This window comes from Mesoplodon bidens (genome assembly GCF_964165515.1).
Source record: "Mesoplodon bidens genome assembly, chromosome: 14".
NCBI lineage: Eukaryota > Metazoa > Chordata > Mammalia > Artiodactyla > Ziphiidae > Mesoplodon > Mesoplodon bidens.
This window is the reverse complement of record NC_138170.1, coordinates 28839789-28860330: the sequence shown is the minus strand read 5'-3', so window position 1 is coordinate 28860330 and position 20542 is coordinate 28839789. Positions and strand designations below refer to the sequence as shown.

General features: G+C 36.6%; 1 protein-coding gene across 4 annotated transcripts in view; it reads left to right on the top strand.

Annotated features, from left to right (window-relative positions):
- Positions 1 to 20542, top strand: part of ZNF638 (zinc finger protein 638) — a 69455-nt gene that overhangs the window by 24522 nt on the left and 24391 nt on the right. For all 4 annotated transcript variants that reach the window (XM_081254481.1, XM_081254480.1, XM_081254478.1 and 1 more), the window contains 8 exons: positions 5850 to 5908; positions 6136 to 6188; positions 14011 to 14061; positions 15946 to 16017; positions 16816 to 16902; positions 17178 to 17246; positions 17625 to 17665; positions 19617 to 19748. In XM_081254481.1, coding sequence (XP_081110607.1) covers positions 5850 to 5908; positions 6136 to 6188; positions 14011 to 14061; positions 15946 to 16017; positions 16816 to 16902; positions 17178 to 17246; positions 17625 to 17665; positions 19617 to 19748 — 564 coding nt within the window. The remainder of the gene's footprint in view (positions 1 to 5849; positions 5909 to 6135; positions 6189 to 14010; positions 14062 to 15945; positions 16018 to 16815; positions 16903 to 17177; positions 17247 to 17624; positions 17666 to 19616; positions 19749 to 20542) is intronic.

Genomic DNA, 20542 nt, shown 5'->3' with positions numbered 1-20542 from the left:
TTTTCAGCCATAATTTCTTCAAATACATTTGGAATTCCCTCTCTCTTTCTTCTCCTTCTGGAATCCCTATTGTGTGTACATTGGCCCGCTTTATGTTATCCCTTAGGTCTCGTATATTGCTTTCATTCTTTTTCATTTGGCTTTCTGTCTGCTGTTTTGGTTGTGTAATTTCTGTTAGTCTTTTTTCCAGGTCACTTATTCTTTCTTCTGCATTATTCATTCTGCTGATCATTGCCTTGAGCTCAGCTTTTGTCTTGGCAAATGAAGTTTTTAATTTTTCTTGGCTCCTCCTTATAGTTTCATTCGTTTTCACAGTAAGATGCATTTCTGTCAATAGCCTTTCTTAACTCTTTCAGTATTTTCATTACCTCCTTTTTGAACTTGGTATCTATTAGACTAAAGTGGTCTGTTTCGTTGTTGGTTCCTTCAGGGGAATTTTCTTGGTCTTTTAACTGAGAGTGTTTCCTCTGCTTCTTCATTTTGCTTATGTATCTCTTAGTTTGTGAGTTTAGGGGAAACAATTATCTACTGTAGTCTTGGAGGGCTATCTATAAGTGGGAGTGTCCCTGTGTAGCTGGTGCGGGTTTAATATTTTTTTGGCATGAGGGCTGTTTTTGTTTTGGATGCTTGCTGTCTCTTTCCTTAGCATGTGCTGGCTGTTATCCCCTTGATAGGGGTTGTGCAGGTGCACAGCTCCTGCAAGCTCCCAGGAAGGCAGGGACAGCAGTTGGCTCCTGGTTGTGGGTCACTCCACAGTGGTGGTGGTGGTTTGCACACCCCCGGGGAGGTGGGGGCAGTGGTTGGCACTGGGTCGTGAGACCCTCAGCAGCAACGGTGGGCCATGCACGCTCCCAGGGCAGTTGGCCCCAATCGTGGGACCCTTGACAGTGGTGGGCTGTGCAGGCTTCTGGGAAGGTGGGGGCAGTGACCTGCACCCACTCACAGGGCCCTTGGCATCAGCAGTGGCTCGCACCTGCCGCTGGAGCTTGTGTAGGCAGTGTCCTGCCACCTGTGAGTGCACAGAGAAAGAAGCTCCTATGGTGGGCCAGCCTCCTCCTTGCGTACCCCCCAACAACAGTGGTGCCTTGCCTCTCTGGTGGGCCCAGGCTTCTTCCTGGACTTCCTCAGTTGTGGTGCCTTACACCGTAGCCCCCTCAGGGCTGTCTTCACTCAGCCAACCCCAGTACTCTCCCCAGAGTCTGACCTCTGAAGCCCAAGCCTCAGTACCTAGCCCCCACCCATCCCAGCAGGTGAGCAGACAGGCGTCTCAGGCTGGGGAGTGCCAGTCGGCATGAGCCTCTGTGCAGGTGTCTCCGCACTTTGCGCTCCACACACCTGTTGCTGTGCTCTCCTCTGAAGCCTACGCTCTGGCTTGGCTGATCTACTCGCCAGTGAGGGGACTTCGCAGTGTGTGGAAACCTTTTCTCTTTCACAGCTCCCTCCCAGAGGCACAGGTCCTGTCCTGATTTCCTTTCTTTCTTTCTTTTTTAATTTTTATTTGTTTGTTTGTTTGTTTGTTTATTTATTTATGGCTGCATTGGGTCTCCGTTGCTGCGTGTGGGCTTTCTCTAGTAGCGGCGAGCAGGGGCTACTCTTCGTTGTAGTACACGGGCTTCTCATTGCGGTGGCTTCTCTTGTTGCAGAGCAACGGGCTCTAGGCGCGCAGGCTTCAGTAGTTGTGGCACACGGACTTAGTTGCTCCGTGGCATGTGGGATCTTCCCAGACCAGGGCTTGAACCCTTGTCCCCTGCATTGGCAGGCGGATTCTTAACCATCATTTCACTATGACATAGTGAAATGGATGGATTAGAAAGACTCATCAGGAAGTGATATGCAGAATGAATTAGTTGGGCAAATGACTCTGAAGGCAAAGAAAGCTTAGCAAATTGATTAAAGGAAAGAACAGAAAAGATCACTGATCCAGTTAGAGTGCTCATCTAGCCAACCAGACTGTTATAATAATAGTAACGGTTTGGGGTAGATTAGTAACCTTGAGAATAGAAAGGAGAAATAGCTTATACCAGTGACTCTCAAGCAAGACTGGCTGATCATTAAATTTGGAGAACTGGGGAGATCAGTCTTCTTTAATTCTAAAACGTTTAATCTGGGAAAATGGGTGACTAAGGATACATTTAGGGTATTAGAGTATTTCAAACAGTATTTTAAAAATTCTCTTGGATGACTTATTGATAAGTTTGGTAAGGCAGCAGTGTAAGTCAGATAGCCCAATCATATTTATTTATTTATTTATTTATTTTTGACTGCTTTGGGTCTGTTGTTGTGCATGTGCTTTCTCTAGTTGTGGAGAGCAGGGGCTACTCTTACTCGCAATGCGTGGATTTCTCATTGTGGTGGCTTCTCTTTGTTGCAGAGTACGGGCTCTAGGCGTGCAGGCTTTAGTAGTTGTGGCTTGCGGGCTCAGTAGTTGTGGCTCACGGGCTGTAGAGCACAGGCTCGGTAGTTGCAGTGCACAGGCTTACTTGCTCTGTGGCATGTGGAATCTTCCCCGAACAGGGCTCAAACTGGTGTCCCCTGCATTGGTAGGCGGATTCTTAACCACTGCGCCATCAGGGAAGTCCCCATATTTTACTGTTTTGATTTTCATAGTAATGAATGGGCTAAGTATCAGCACTAGAAACTAGAAAACATGCCATCTACCTGTCAAAAACGTTGATGTTCTTCAATTAAATATGGTTTGGATGGTGCTGAAATGAAGCCTTAGAACGCTAACTCCTGACTTCTCTGTTGTGACTCACCAGAGGGGATCCCCAACAGAACTCTGGTTATGGCTTCTTCAGATTAGAAGTATATGGGACAATCTTTCTGACCTGTTATCACAGGGGAAGACATTAAGTTTTCCTAATAGAGCGAGCCCCAAATAGGCTTGAAACTCAAACTAGAAAAGAAAGGGCAGCCCTAAAGGTTTCTTGATCCACGTCTTAATTTTGGCATGAATAGTCAAAACTACGATGAAACTTTTCTGCCCACGTTTGATATTTCATGTTAGGATAGCCTTGGACTCTGGTTGTGGATTCATAGAACATTCTCTTCATTTTGCTACTTCTTGGAGTCAATAATGAAATGTTAGAGAAAAGGTTAAAATTTTCTACATCCCTGTATTTAAGCCTGAAAGATTAAAATATGGGTCTGCACAACTCTGCCAAGCTCAGTAACCTTGTTTTTAATCATAAGCCAGCATAGACCTCAATCCTTAACAATGATTCTTAACTCATCTCCTGAAAGCAAGCATTCTTTTCCAGAGAAATGGACACATGTTGATACTGAAAATTTTCCTTAAAGGAGCAGGAGCCCTTGATAAAAAAGTAGAATCAGATTTTCCAACAAACAGAACCCTTGTAATTGTAAAATAGTGCTGCAGGTTAACCCTTTGCAAAAACAAAACAAACAAGACTTAAAAATTTTTAATTTACTGTTTTCAGCAAGATTCACGGGGACATTACATCTAAAACCTAGAGCAAGCAGCCAGCTTATATTTAAGAAGACTGAATGGAAACAAAAGCAGTGCTGGGAAGCAGTGAACAGTGGTTTGAGTTTTATGGAAAATCTAATGAATAACAAAGAGATAAAACTGCAGAGATACAAGCAATTCAGAAGAGAGTTTAGTTTTACTTTAATTCAGAAACTATTTCTTGAACATCTGTTATGTGTCTGGCATTATGGTACATGCAAAAGATGCAGTGATGAACGAGGCAGATGTGCTCCCATTCTTCTTAGAACTTATTGTCTATTAAGGAAGGTTAAAAAGTCTAAAATGATTAAGAGCAAAGGCATGGTGGATACATCTAGGAGACCCAATCTGCATATAACTGGAATTCCAGAAAGAGAACATCACTTAAAAACTGGTGAAGATGTTAATTTTCATAGTTATAAAGGTGCAAGCTATAGTGATCCAGGCAGAAACAGTATAAATGTAAAAAGTAGACTAGCCTTAGATAGCCAAGCAACACATTCTCAAGGTTGAGTGGAAAAAAAGATTGATTGTAATGCAGTACATGCATTTCAGGTCAAATCCCAAGTTGTATGCTAGGGCGGTATTCTCAGACATGTATGGGCTCGAAGAACATTTCATCTGTCTATCTTTCCGAAAATATTACTATCAAAATGAACAACTTAAGAAATGGAGAAGTTATGATATAAAATGATTGGTGATGAGTAATGAAACCATTTAAGCAGAGTAAGATCCAAATAGTCGTTCGTATCTTTATAAAATAACATAAATTGTAAAAAAAAAATTACTTAAAATTAAAAACAATAATAATTTTGGTCTAAAATATGTCATCAGAAATTGGCATGGGGACTTCCCTGGTGGTGCATTGGTTAAGAATCCACCTACCAATGCAGGGGACACGGGTTCAAGCCCTGGTCCAGGAAGATCCCACGTGCTGCGGAGCAACTAAGCCCGTGCGCCACAACTACTGAGCCTGCACTCTAGAGCCCGCAAGCCACAACTACTGAAGCCCTCACGCCTAGAGCCTGTGCTTCACAACAAAAAAAGCCACTGCAATGAGAAGCCTACACACCGCAACAATGAGTAGCCCGTGCTCGTCACAACTAGAGAAGGCCCGCGTGCAGCAACAAAGACCCCACGCAGCCTAAAATAAATAAATTAAAAAATTTTTTTAAAGTGCCATGTAAGCCAAGGTGTAAGGGCTTTTAAATTTATACAGAAGAAATCAGTGGATTCACATTTCTTTTAAAACTGAAGATACCCATTAGTAGAATAAAAGTAGGATGATGATTATCTTCTAAACCATTGGGGTGAGGAAGATGTTTGGGATAAAATCCCATATAGAACAAAAGGAAATGGCAAGGTTGCCCCAAAAGAACAGAAAACATAAAATAACATGACAACAATTTTTGTTAAGTTCAGATCAGTTTAACACATTTATTGAATGTTCACTAATTGCCAAGCATGATTTTAGACACCAGTGATAGTGAAGAGGAGAAAGACCACAAGGAAATTAAATATATATATATATATATATATATATATACTATGTCTATTAACAACAAGTGCTGTGGAGGAAAGTAACAGAAAAGGGAAATAGAAGTGCTCTTTTTGGGGAAAGAGGAGCCGTGCAACTTTCAATAAGGTAGTTATAGAAGCTCTCATTGAATAGGTGATATTTGAACAGACACCTAAAGGAGGTGAAGGAGCAAACTGTTCCTTGGATTGAGAGCATTCCAGAGAGAAGGAACAGCAACTGCAAAAGGCTTCTCAGGTCCATGCCTATGTAGTTTGTTTTGTTTGAGAAGTATAAAGGATGCTTAGGATTGGAAGTAGAGAAGGATGGGGAGAAGTATATGGTAGTCTGGGGGTAAAGAGTGCATGGAATGTGTGGTGTAAACGCTTAAGTATTAGCTTTTTCTCTGAGTGTGATGAAAGGTTTTGAGTTTAGGAATGGCAAGATCAATCTGGTTCTGTGTTTAAAATGGAGTGAGGATGGGTGAAAAGGCAAAGACAGAAGCAGAGACCATTATGAGTCTATTATGGTAATTAAAGGAAAAGATGGTGGTAGATTGGACCAGAGTGATAGCAGTTAGACATCAGAAATATTATAGCACTATTTGAAATAATGTTTTTGAAAGGTAGTGATAAGAAAATGTAGATAAGTGATAAAAGGCAGGATGTAAAATTACACTGTATGATCACAAATTGAAGAATATCTATAAATAGAAAACGGTGATTAGCATTTATACTTTAGGGTAGGAATATTTTAGATTGATGTACATGTGTGTGTGTGTTTCTTATGCTTTTGTGTGTTTTCTAAATGGTTTTTTATAATTGGGGAAGAAACTAAATTTTTCAAAATATTTTTCTTTCATAGAACAAAGAGGTGAAGAAAAAGATATCAGATTCAAAGAAAACATCTGCATCTACTTTAAAGTAAGTAATTCCATCATCTCCTATGTGAGAATGACTATGCATATGAATTAAAATTTTTTAATTTTTACAGTGACATTTTTAATATATTTTATCATCCTGACTCCAGTTAAATGGGACATCATTCAAACTGAATTATTTTAAACTTTTTTAGATTTAAGCTTTGCATCTTTAGAAGTTTTAGAAGTTAGAATTTTATTCTTTGCTAAATTTTTTTCTCCTTTTAACAGAAAAGATACAGATGCTTCCAAGGCTGTTGAAACTGTGACTTCAGCTTCTGCTAGTAAGTTGTTACTTTCAGTACTCCTCCAAATGAGTATGTTTTGTCAGATGATTGGAAACTTCTTGTAAGATGATGCTAGGAAAACATTATTCATTGTGCTTTAGGAGAAGGGGGACCCACACTGGCTCCTGTATTAAGCTAATGGTTAATATTAAGTGTTTAATTGTGAAATCTCTTGTGGAGTAAATATAAGGACTCAATGAGATAATGTATGCAAAGTACCTATCATAGTTCCATAGTAAATAGCTATTTAGGTTAATTTTGCAGTATCTGTCTCCATTCCCTCCCAGTAAACTGACAAGACAAAACATAAAGGTATGTTAAGATTGCTTGGGTGGTCCCCTTTGATTTTGAAAGTCTGCTAAGAACCAAAAAGTAAACAAAAAAGACTAAACAGAAATAGATGATATTACACTCATGTGTTATTTCTTTACACACAGGCAAATACTTCAGGTCTTTATTATGAATCTAGCTAAATGAATTTTGCATACAATTTTAAACCCAGTTTATTATTTTTTTTCTCAGTCCATTTAGGATTGGAAATGTCGAGAGAAAAAAGTTATTGCCAAAACATACACTCTTGAATCTAGTAAACAGTGTGATAGTGAAGGACAAGACAGAAAGGCTGAAATAAACAATATATTAGGAAACTTAAATTGTGTTTTGTATGTTATCTTTTCGAAAGGTAGGTAGTTTATGGATTTATATTCAGAATAGATAAAGAGTTTTTGGTATTAGAACTAATATTCAAGTGACTGGAAAATGGGATTGTGTAGAATATCTCAATTTTCCATAACGTTTAGTTGGATAGTGTCCTGAAGTTATTGGAAGTTAGTGCAGGTGACTATGAGTGGCTTCTGGAACGCAATAAATTTTTACTAAAGTTTTAAATGTGAACCTGTAAATGGATAATATTTAGAGGCAGAAGATTACTTCAGTTAGGGAGATGACGTAAAAAAGGTAACAGAAAGGCCTTGAAGAGTAGTGCTGGGGTGTTTTTTAATTTGACCCCATTAACAGCATTTCTCAAAATGTGTTGCTTGAAAGACTTATTCATAGAACATGTTTTGGATCAGGTAAAGTTTAGGGTATGTATTATACCTTTTTTTTTTCCTTTAAAAAATAATCCACAAACACATTCACTTTATGAAATCCTGCAGGAAAGAAACCCGTTTAACTTTGTTTAACCCACTGTTTCCAAAGCTTGGATAAGTGCACCCCATTTTTTCTGTGTAAGACCTAGTAATAATTGGTACAAACTCTGGGAAATTTCCTTAGAGAATAAAGAACCACTAGTTGTTTAGGATTCTCATGTAGATTGGATACATGGAGTGATTGAAAAATCCTATTGAGAAAACATTTGGGATTCACTTTCAGGTAATTAGGACCTGATATTAAAAGGTTAATTAAAATGATCTGGGATGTTAAAATCTTAATTTTTATTATACAGAATTTTTTAGTGGATAAAATAAAAAAAATAATTAAAAAATTTCAAGGTTTCAGGCCGGATGGAGTTTTCTAGATGAATGTGGTAATGTTGATTATAATAAAATTTAGCTGTAGTGATTTCTTTGAACTGGGGGAGAACATTGCTAAATATCAGGTATCAAGGAATATCTATGGGAGATATCATTTAGTCAATCACATGGCATTGAAAGTGGGATACTTAGGAAAATTTTTTGTTAAGTTTAAGGTCTGAATTTTGGGACTGGCCCTAACATAATAAAAGTAATGCGTAGGGGGAGAAGTGCTTCAAGTTAAGTACTTCCTCCCTTCTAATATAAATGTAGAAAGAAAGAGAGGAGCCCAAGGCTGAGAAAGTGTCAGGTGAGAAAGATAAGATAGCTTTTTGAGATCAGCAATGTCAAATTGAAGAGGGATAGGAAGTCAGGGTAGTTTTAAAGAGAACTTTGGTGGGGGGCTTCCCTGGTAGCGCAGTGGTTGGGGATCCGCCTGCCGGTGCGGGGGACACGGGTTCAAGCCCTGGTCCGGGAGGATCGCACATGCCGCGGAGCAGCTAGGCCCGTGCGCCACGGCTGCTGAGCCTGCGCTCTGGGGCCCGCAAGCCACAGCTGCTGAAGCCCGTGTGCTGTGGCTGCTGAGGCCCGTGTGCCTGGAGCCTGTGCTCTGCAGCGGGAGAGGCCGCCACGGTGAGGGGCCTGCGTCCCGCAGCGGGGAGTGGCTCCCGCTCGCTGCAACTAGAGAGGGCCTGCGTGCACCAGCGAAGACCCAATGCAGCCAAAAATTAAATAAATGAATAAATAAATAAATTTATTTAAAAAAAAAGAACTTTGGTTATAAGCACAAATCTAAAAGGATGTAGGAAAGTACAGGGAGGGAGCAAAAGCCTAATTTTATCAGAAAGGGAAACTTTAGAACTTTTACCCAGTGCTAATTACTTACTGAGCACTCGGCTATATGCCCATAATTAGATACGTTTTATAAAGTAGTTAGGATACATCAGAGAGTTATTTCTAAGTAGCTTATAGTTTAACTTGTGCCAGAAGACAGAAAACAAGGGAAAGAAACCTGTCATGGTTACACTATTTATAGTAGGCAATTTGTTATTTCACTTAATATTTCAGACCACCCTATGAGTATAGTTCATACTGTTCTCGTTTGATAGATGAGGAGACAGGTTCAGAGAGCTTAAATGACTTACTCAAGGTCACATGGAAGAGTTAGGATTCAAACCCCAAAACTGTATGCTTCCCAAGCTTTTCACCTATACTAAAGTACCTCTCTGAGAATAAAAACTTGGTTCTATATCTCCTTTGAATGCTCTTCTTTTATCTTCCCTTCATTGTTTCCCTAAATGTCTGTTCCTCTTCTCATGTCCTACTTTTCTTGCTGGTTGATTTCTTTCCTTTCCATATCTTTAAGGACCAATGACATCTCCCATACAGACATAAACCTCTTCTGCCCCCTCAAGTTTATGCCTCATTTTCTTATATTATCTAACAACACCACTAGTTATCCAGTGTAGGAATCTATTAGTAATCCTTTACCCTGTCTTGTCTTCTTTTTTGTCCCACCCAGTTCAAACAAATAACATCCTTCCTCTTTTCATCCAATAGGTGGCTGATTCAAATTAGTTCTCTCTTGAATATACCTCAAATTATCTCACCTTTACTCCATCACAGCTGTAAATGTTTTAGTTTAGACTCACATTTGAATTTTTGAAGATAGCCTCCCGACTGGCGATTTTTATTCTACTCTGCTCCGGTATTAACACCCTTGTCCTGAGGTCACTTTAAAGCAGATCTGATCATTCCACTCCTAGTGACCCACAGAGGAAAGCCCAAATTCTTCATAACGACCCCTTCCCCTTTGGCCCAGATGACTTTTTCAATCTCTTGTCACGCAACTGTATATTATGTTTAAGCTACTCAGAATAGTTTATTTTCCAGCTGTGGTATTTCATTTCTCGGGTCTTTATGCTATCCATTTGTGTGGAATCATTGTCTAAATTCCAGTTAACTTCCTTAGTAAGCACTTATGAAGTAGCTATTTAGTAGGTGCCAGGCCTTGTGCAAGGTATTGAAAATACAAAGTCAATTAAGACTCCTTTTGGAGGGTCGAGGTGGGGCAAATTCTAATTTATTTTTTAAGGCCCATCTCGGATGAAGCTTCTTTGTGATACCTTCCCTGACTCTTAGGCAGTTAAATGCTCCCAACTCCCTCCTAGAAATACTGTATTGTGTACATTAAATCACTTGGTATTAACAGGTTGTTAATAAGTCTGTCTCTTTCACTTGGCTGGGTAAGGGAATATTGTAGTTTTATTTTTCTGTACCTTAATATCTAATGTGGTGTAAGGGTTAGTGAATAAATATTTGCTGGAGGAAGAGTATAGGGATACTCAAATTACATTTGTATTAGTGTCATAACTGAACCCATGGAAGGCAACTAGAGATTATCATACTAAGTGAAGTAAGTCAGAAATAGAAAAATAAATACCATATGATATCACTTATGTGGAGTCAAAAAAATGACACAAATGAACCTATTTATGAAACAGAAACAGAATCACGGACATAGAGAATATGTGGTTGCCAAGGGGGAGGGGGGCAGGAGAGGGATGGATTGGGAGTTTGGGATTAGCAGATGCAAGCTGGTATACATAGAATGGATAAACAACAAGGTCCTACTGTATGGCACAGGAAACTCTATTCAGTATCCTGTGATAAACCATAATGGAAAAGAATATGAAAAAAAATGTATATATTTGTATAACTGAGTCACTTTGCTATATAGTGGTAATTAACACAACATTGTAAATCAGCTATACTTCAATAAAAAAAATAACAACCCATGGAAAAACACATAGTGAACCAAAATTTTCTGATTAGTCATTCTTGATTTAATGATTTTTTCTTCTGTAAGATTTTATTGGTTTCCTTTTTTTTTTAAGTGCATGTCTTTTTCTTTTCAATTCCCAGGTGAAAATGACTTTTTTTGTTTAAGTCAGTTATTTCCCCAATAAAAGCACTCTGCCCAAATAGTTCCCACATGTGAGTTCCAGCAAACCTTAAAGGAAGTAATAACTCTAGTTCTGATTGCAACAATTCTATAGCATGCAGAGGAAAGGAAGACATTCTTTAAAAGGGAGTATGGAGGGAGGGGAAACAGGAAGGAAAAAACAGGCTAATACCAACATCGAATACTGACAAAGACACTGCACACTTAGCACAGTGGCTAAAATAAGAAAATAGTAATACCAAATGCTATTGAAGATGTGGAGAAACTTGTACATTGCTGGTGGGAATGTAAAATAGTATGGCCATTCTCGAAAAAAGTACTGTAGTTTTTTAACAAAGCTAAACATGTGCTCACCATAGGACCCAGCAGTTACACTCTTGGGCATTTATTTCAGGCAAGTGAATTACATTTCACACAAAACCTGTTCACACAAAACCAGTACACAAATACTTATAGCCTCTGTATTAATAGCCAAAAGCTGGGAACAACCCTAATGTCCTTCAGTAGGTGAATGGCTAAACAAACCGTGTTATGTCTGTAGCATGGAATACCTACCACTTAGCAATAAAAAGGAATGAATTATTGATACATGCAACAACTTGGATGGATTAGAGAGGAATTGTGGTGATTTTAAAAACTAAATCTAAAAAAATTATGTATTGTAAGCTTCTATTTACATAACATTCCTGAAATGATAAAATTAAAGAGATAGAGATCAGTGGTTGTCAGGGATTCTGGGGGAGGAATGAGATGGTGCTTTCTATAATGGGTAGTAGGAAAGATCCTTGTGGTGGAACTCCTCTTTGTCTTGACTGATGGTCACCGTAATCTACACATATATGATAGAATTTCATAGAACTAAATATACATTACGCGCATGCAATCTGGGGAAATTGGAATGTTTGTAAATTACATCAATGTCAGTTCCCTGTTTATGATATAGTACTTAGTTATGCAAAATATTACCATTAGAGGAAACTCCGTGAAGGGTATATGGGATCTCTCCCTATTATTTCTTACAACTCCATGTGAATATACAGTAATCTCAAAATTAAAAGTTAGAGAAATGTTGTAAAATGCTGATAAAGCTATCATAGTAAATGAGAATTATAGAACAATTTCACTTCTGAATATTTGATGTAAAGTTTTTAAGTAAAATTTTAGTGTCTGGAAGTATATTAAATGAATAACATAGTATGCCCAAGATGGGGAGGGGGGTTATGTCAAAAGTATAAAGATGGTTCAAAATTAGGAAATCTGTCAATTCCATTTACTATATTAAATAGAGGGAGATAAATGCTGAGAAATTCTTAAAGTAGGTGACTACTTCCTTAATATGATAGGGTGTTTGTGTATACGTACTTTATTTATATACATAACAAATATGCATATATCAGGTCAAAAGCCAGCATATGCTTAAGTTAAACAGTAGAAGCATTCCCATTAAAGTTGGGACCAAAACAAAGGATACTCATCATCACTTCTGTGAGTTAAAATAAATATTGTTCTAAAACTAATAGCCATTAGCTGGTGCACTACTATAAGTCAAGGCATAAAAATTGGAACGTATGATAAAACATTATTGTTTGCAAATATATATATATGATGGAAAACCCAATAGAATCTATTGAAATGCTATTAAATAATTAGCCATCTTAATTCTCTAAATTACTATAACATTTTAATTGCTTTATTACATAAAAAAGAACCATTCATACTAATATACTAATAAAATATTAATATACTAATAAAATATTCCATTTATAATAAAAAGGTAGAAGCTATGAAAAGAAAACTTTTAAATACTAAGAGGCATAAAATAAGGCTTAAATGAGAAAACAGCTCATTTTTGGATAGAAAGCCTCTCACCATTATAATATGCCTTTTTTTCTTATATTAAAAGATAAATATTAGGCACCTAATACCAGTAAAGATTTTTTGAATCTATATAAGCTGATAATAAAGTTTATACATAGAATAGACAAGAAAATTCTGCAAAGGAAGAGTAATTAGGACAGACCAGCACTAACAGATATTAAAATATATTACAAAGTTAAAAGATTTATATAGTTTCATATAATTGCATAAATAGACAAAAGATCAGTAGGACAGAATAGATTCCATGAATACTCCCCCAAACATATGGAATATCAGTAAATCATTATGGTAATATTTCACATTAGCAGGGAAAAGATCAATTATTCATTAAATTGACTGTAGCCTCTTTGTAAAGTATATAGTTTATAGTATCAAAATAAATTACAGGGACTTCCCTGGTGGCGCAGTGGTTAAGAATCCGCCTGCCACTGCAGGGTACACGGGTTCGAGCCCTGCTCTGGGAAGATGCCACATTGCCGCAGAGCAGCTAAGCCTGTGCGCCACAACTGCTGAGCCTGCGCTCTGCGGCCCGTGCGCCACAACTGCTGAGCCTGCGCTCTGCGGCCCACATGCCACAACTACTGAAGCCCGCACGCTTAGAGCCTGTGCTCTGCAACAAGAGAAGCCACCGTAATGAGAAGCCTGCGCACCTCAATGAAGAGTAGCCCCCACTCGCCACGACTAGAGAAAGCCCGCGCACAGCAACAAAGACCCAACGCAGCCAAATAAATAAATAAACAAACAAACAAATAAATTACAGCTGGATCAGAGATTTAACATGATACACAGACAGCAGTTAAAAGTATTGAAAGAAAATTTGGAGGGTTTTTTGGTTTGTTTTTAATTTCAGAATGAGAAAGTCCTCCCCTATCAGGAAGACATTGATTACACGAAAATATTTTTGTATAAGTATTTCTCATAACTTTTTAAAAAGTTGTTACCTATATGATACAGATTAATTTTAATGTAAAAAGAACTCTAATAAGAAAATCCTCAAAACCCAAAAGATAAATTGGCAAATATTAAGAATAGACAGATCACGAAGAAATAGAGATAAATTTACACATATGAAAATTGACACAGCTTTCCTTAAAATTTAAGAAACAAAGATTAAATCATACTAGTTTCTAGCTCAGATTGGAGTGATTAATAACTTCTTTTACATACTGTGTTTGTGTGGAAATGGGAAGCCCCACTCTTGTATACTATTGATGGCAATATTAATTGGTACAGCCTTTCTGGAGGACAATTTCATGTTTGTTAAAATTTAAATCTATCCCTTTGTCTCAGCAAGTCCATGGCTAAGAATTTGCCTATAGTTATAGTTCCATGGGCATACAAAGATGAGTATAAGGATGTTTCTTGCAGTGTTTTTACCAAAATTATGCTAAGTTAACTCTTTCCTAAATCTAAGTGATGTTTTTTGTAATGTGTTACTGATATATTTTTCTTGTTATTTTAGCCAAACCTGGACAAACCAAGACATCTGCAGCCAAAGTAAATAAATCTTCAGGTATGTTTTCTGTATTAGGATCCTAGACATGTTAACTTTAAATTATTTAAGCAGTTTTTATCAGTAGTCTTGAATCTCATGTGACACAGTGTGTGCTGAGTATATACCAATCTGTGAAATTTGTAGTCATCTAGAAGTTTTGAGAAAGCAGGTTTAGTAGATAATGCTCTTTCCTTGCAGTGATTATCAAAATAAAATAATTTAACTGGCAAACTGTTTCTCATGATGAATATTGACGATATTTCCGTCTTTCTCTTTTATTGAGGTCTTCTCTGTTTACTTTCTTTTATAAACAAACTAATAGCAAATTATGTTCTCTTTGCATTTTTTATGGGCTATAGTGGATTTTAAAGTAATTATTAATTTTTTTCTCCTTCCACTAGCATTATCCCCATTTCTGTTTTTCCTCCCATTTCTGCTAAATGCTGGTTAATTCAGAGTCATCTTTTTAAGAGGATAGAGATCAACGTATTAAATTGTCTTTATAATGGTAGGAAGGAAAGGAAGCGGTCTTGAACCACTGTTGGTGGCAGATCCATAATTATCATATAGTAGTTTCTTAGAAACAGTGACCTGAGGGAGTCAGGTGTGGCTAGAAAACATGTTTTGAAGATGCACTTATTTAGCAAACAGTTTGATACTACTTTAATAGTAAGTTTATAGGAGTCATTGGTGGAAATCTGGGGGAGTGGGTGCTAAAACCAGTAGCTTCCCCCTTGAGTGTTGGAAATTAATTCTGGATATTTCTTCCTTAAGTTCTGGTACCCAACTAGAAGTAGTAAAGTGAATTGACTTGTGGTAGTAACATAGGATAGTGAGAGAAACACCTTAAGAGCTCACTGGGGCTAAGGTTACTGCAGTGTGACAAAACTTGGGAATGACTAAGAAATGACTGGTTGAGTGACAATCTATAAAGATTGGTATTTCTCTTTTTGAGCAAAAATTTAGGTCTGTCTTTGGATATAAAGTGTGGATTTGTAAACTATTCTGATTAAATTTTGCAGATGTCAGTAATTCTTTTTGTTTGTTTAATAACTTCAAAAGCATGATCATATTCTCACAGAATGTCCTGTTAGGTAGTTAAGGCAGTTACCACCCTGGTTTATAAATGGGGAAACGTGCACAGAAATCAGTAAATTCCCCCAGACTTCACACCTTGACTTGGAATTCAACTTGAATTCACTGACTTGTGATCCTGGGCTTTTTCCTTATACTACCTTGCTCGTTGGGCATCCTAATTTTCAGAGCTAAAGCTCCTGTTGCTCTCTGAATGAAAAGGTTTTTGACTCTGGTAATCTTTTTAGTGACACTTAGATGATCACAGTCTTTATAAACAACATCATTTTGGAATATAAGCAACAGTAATATACATATGTACAAAGAAGGGTCAGACAGTTTAAATAATCCTGTTCAGATAGGGCCCATTAGGAATGAGTCAAAATAGTCTTTATGTAGCCTGACCATGATGTAGTTATTCTTAAGTGCTTTTTAATCAACTGGGAGCCAAGGAAGCATGAGCTGGGAGGTCCTCAATATAACTGCTTTTGGAGCCATTAAAGGCATCATGGGATTGTGTTTATATCCTTGAGGTTAGTAATTTTGCTTCTAATTACTAAGTTGATTCACACATTTAGAGATCTGTGTAACTTGGCTGAATGCTGTTTTTAAGTACCCCAAAGGGGAGGTGAATTCTTATTTCAATGATATTTTTCTTCCTAAAGAAATTATCATTTCTAATTTAGCAAATGACCTGTGTCCCTAAAGATGATAGCATTTTATTTTGAATAAAATATAGTTTGTTACTCTTATATTCTTTGTGAGGTTCTTTGGGAATTGTTGATACTAGTTAAATAAATCAGTTTTGACTAAGCTTTTGTGATTTAGGGAAATCAGCGGGTTCTGTAAAATCTGTCGTAACAGTAGCTGCTAAAGGTAATAAAGCTTCAATCAAAACAGGTAAGACTGTTGGAAAAGAGAGGTTATATTAAGTTTATTCTTGATTCTGCATTAAAGAATGTAATAAATATGATATCAAAAGCAAGTTTTAATTTGTAGTATGTAATAACATCTTGAAAAGTTTAGTAAATAATTCTTTGATATTTAGAACCTGACACACATAGGACTTTTGTTTTTTGATGCTTTGGTCTTTGACAGTATCTGCCATTGCAATTACATTTTTGTTTAGGAAACATTTCTGACAGCCGTATAATCATAGGTTGCTCTGCCACTTCCCCCCCGTTTCATCTTTTTTTTACTCATTTTTTTAGAGCTGTCACTTGATATTACCTTCCCCAGCTTGTAAATTTCCTCTGATACTTGGTACTTTAAAGATTTTCTTGCCATGTTACAAGGATGTATCCTCCATAAAGAAATGGAACACTAAATTGTAACATGTTGAAAATAACATGAACCGTTTATTTATATATTTTTCCAATTGACTAATGTAATTTTAAAGAATCTTTGTGGAAGTTATAAAATAATGATTTTTGTGTGTGTGATTATGATTTGCTTTTGCCACATGAGGATTTAATAATTTGTGAATCATTAATAGCCCTCAACAAAAGTTGTATCTCAGTTTAAATTTGCTTTTAATCTTATTGGTAAACAGATACTGAAAATAAATGGAAATAAATATGTGGAAAAGAGCTGCTTTTATAATAAAGTTGAACTACTTATTTACTAATATATTAGTATGAAACATGCTAAATGACTGAATAGACCCTTAGAATAATGGTTCAACTCTACTTTTAAAAGCAAAATCTAGTGGAAAGAAGTCTCTAGAAGTCAAAAAGGCTGGAATTGTCAGAAACAAAGACGCCGGTAAACCTGTGATTGTACCAGGTAAGCTTGAAATGCTGTCATGCAGTGCTTTCTTTTCATTAAATCCTATTGGTATACATTCTAGGTATATTTTGAAAACGTTGCTTAAAAATCTTCAAAAGGATTATTTGGTGTTTCAAAGGAAAACATGTATTAGCTTTGGCTTAAATCAGGTCAGCCTAAGGAGACTTGAAGTGAAGTAACAAAATAAACTGGCTTAAGTTCCTGTTTAGATTCATTAGTTTAATTATATTAGTGTGTTTTTCTAGACTATTAAAGCAGACTATTTCATGCAGAAAACTCTGAAATAAAGACGAGTGTGGAAGTCAAAGCCACTGAAAATGGTGCTAAAGAAACTATTTCAGGTAGGTCAATAGAAATTTTATTTTGTTCTCTTATGTTTAAAGATAGAAAATTAAATTTTAGGAAAATAATTTTGTGTCTCATATATATATATATTTTTTCAATACCAGAGTCATACCTAAGTGAAATTAAGAATATTATGATTCAGATCTTCACCTTGTCTCTTGATTAGTCTGAAATTTTGCTCTCAGAAAGAATAAAACAATGTATTATTGAAAAGCCAGTGTTACTTATGTAGCTATATCCTACTTAAATTCTCTAGTCTTTTGCCCACTATATACATTTTCATGTAGCTACTGTTTAATCCATTGTGGAATAAAGTGGGATCTTGATAAATAAAGTATATCTGCATGAATTCTTATTTTATTTTGTATCTTAAGAAGCTGCTTTGGAGGCCACAGAAAATGAACCAGTTAACAAGGTCAGCTTTTATATTTTACTTATTTTTTTAAAGCTTAAGAAATTTTGACACAATGTATTTTTCTTACTATAAACCTAGGTAAAAAATACACAGATTTGGTATGGTGAAAAATCCTGGTCATTGGAGACTTTTAAAATATGGTTTGAGTTAAAAAAAATCTTGAGTTACAAAAATTTAGGTGCCGATTATCAATAAATGTACATGTTATTGAGGATTACTTTTCACTGAGAAGAAAATGATAGGCCAGTTGGGTTTTTGAATAGATAACAGGTTGTCAAATTAGAACCAATGGAATTTTGTGAAATTTCTTTTTTCTTAGAAGCAGATTGGAGATATGTTAGTATTTAGATATGTTAGTATTTAGAATACCATTTATTTTTTGTGTTTTTAGAGGAGCAAGTGGGGTTTGTGGTTCTATTTGAAGGGCATAAAGTTTACTTTATTGTTTTCATGTGCTTATATCTGTTATTATGAATATATGAAGATTTCATTAATTTAGACTTTACTGGTTAAGATCTTGAGATCCTTCAGGTGCTCAGGATAAGTTTATTTTAGACTGGTTGCTCCATTCTTCGAGTAGTAACTAAGTAAGTAGTATGTGTTAACTTACTGTTTTGTTTTAAGAAGAATATTGTAAAACACCAGTAGGGTATCTTAGATTTACTTACTGCACTTTAGAAGGAATCTTTTTTTTTTTTTTTTTTTGCGGTACGCGGGCCTCTCACTGTTGTGGCCTCTCCCATTGCGGAGCACAGGCTCCGGACGCACAGGCTCAGCGGCCGTGGCTCACGGGCCCAGCCGCTCCGCGGCATGTGGGATCCTCCCGGACCAGGGCATGAACCCGCGTCCCCTGCATCAGCAGGCGGACTCTCAAACACTGCGCCACCATATATATATATATATATATATATATATATATATATATATAAACTTATTCATCTTATTTATTATTTTATTTTTGGCTGCGTTGGGTCTTCGTTGTTGCATGCGGGCTTTCTTTAGCTGTGGCGAGTGGGGGCTACTCTTTGTCGCAGTGTGCAGGCTTCTCATTGCGGTGGCTTCTCTTGTTGCAGAGCACGGGCTCTAGGCACGCAGGCTTCAGTAGTTGTGGCACACAACCTCAGTAGTTGTGGCACACGGGCTTAGTTGCTCCGTGGCATATGGGATCTTCCCGGACCAGGGCTCGAACCCATGTACCCTGCATTGGCAGGCGGATTCTTAACCATTGTGCCACCAGTGAAGCCCAGGAATCATTTTTGAACATAATTTACTTGCTAGTTAAAAATCATTCTCAACTAGCTTATGAAAATTATAATTTCCCACCTTCCCCCACCAAAAGAAGTCACAAGTTGCTAAATTTATGCCTTTGGGGATTTCGCCAACATCCAGTAAAGGAAAAGTTGGCATTTATGAGAGTGATCTTGAAGAATAAAATAGATCTGAGAGAAGAGAAGGCAGAAATGAAAGTATTTACTTTGTAGTGGGGATTGGGTTATGGGGTAAGGATCCTAAGAGACTAGGTAAGCTTTTTTATATTGCCAACAAAGGATTATTTTACTCAGTAAGATAAAAGAGTATGCACTGATTTAGAGCATGGGGATCTTAGCATCACAAGGCATAGGAATGGCAACAGTACACGAAAGGAAACACCTGTAGTCAGAGACAGGCAAACCTGTGTTTTTAAATTTATTTTTAAGCAGTGGTTGCAGAAGAGAACTGAAGACCTTGACTAGATGACAGATGGTATGACTGAATTATTCTGTGTACTTGAAGAGTGGAAAAGTGCATTTTGTTTTGTTTTTAATTTGTGGTTTAGACCAGCCTTCTGAATTAATCAGATTTAGTATTAAATACAATTTAAATACTAACATAACATATGATCTGCAGTGTAAATTTAAGTAAATATAACGGCAGTTAAGTTTTAATGTCAATTCTTAAATTGGTTTTGAAGGAAACAGAAGAAATGTGTGTGGTACTTATTTCTGATTTGCCTAATAAAGGATATTCTATTGAAGAAGTTTACAACCTAGTAAAACCATTTGGTGGTTTAAAGGATATTTTGATTTTATCATCTCATAAAAAGGTAAGAGTTGAAAATAGTTGTGAATTCATGTTGTCTGCAAGCACATTTTGAAAAACATTAACTTCACAAAACTAGGACGAAAGGGTTTAAGAGCAGCACCTCAGAATAAGCTGTCTCAAGTTAAGGCATGTTTAAAATATAAAACACAGATAATCCTTTATTTTAAAAATATATTATTCTAATCAGATGTAGTTTTACGATAGGAAGGATGGATTTCCCCATTGAAGTTTTGCTCAAACGTTTAGTTTAACAGAAAATACTTTACATCTGTAATATGTTAATACAAAGTTTTTTTTAACAACTTATAAAATTTTGTTGAGCACTCTTTACTAGTATTTCTGTTTGTTTTTTTTTTTACCAGTTATACTCAAATGGGAAATAACCATTTTCAGACTCAGACTAGTGAAGTCATCAGCATTTAGAGCAACCTAGATTTATCTGTATGTCTTCAGTTTTCTATAATGAGTATATATTGCTTTTGTAATTTAAAAACAAAACAAAATACTGTTAATAATGAACAACTTGTGGAAGGTATTTTATAGGAAGTGAATTTCAGGGAAGTTTAAATAACGGAAACAACACCGTTAGAGTGGTGGGAAGTAGTGTTCTTACTATAGGAAGGAGTTAATGATCACTAGAAATTTTTGAGAGTCAAGCAAGTGTGCTTAAGAAAACAAAGTAGGAGGGGAGAGTAAGTGTAAGTAGTCATATGCAGTTTTACCTTATGTTAAAAGTAGATTATTTGAATGGTTGCACAACTCTATAAATGTATTAAAAGCCATTAAATTGTACAC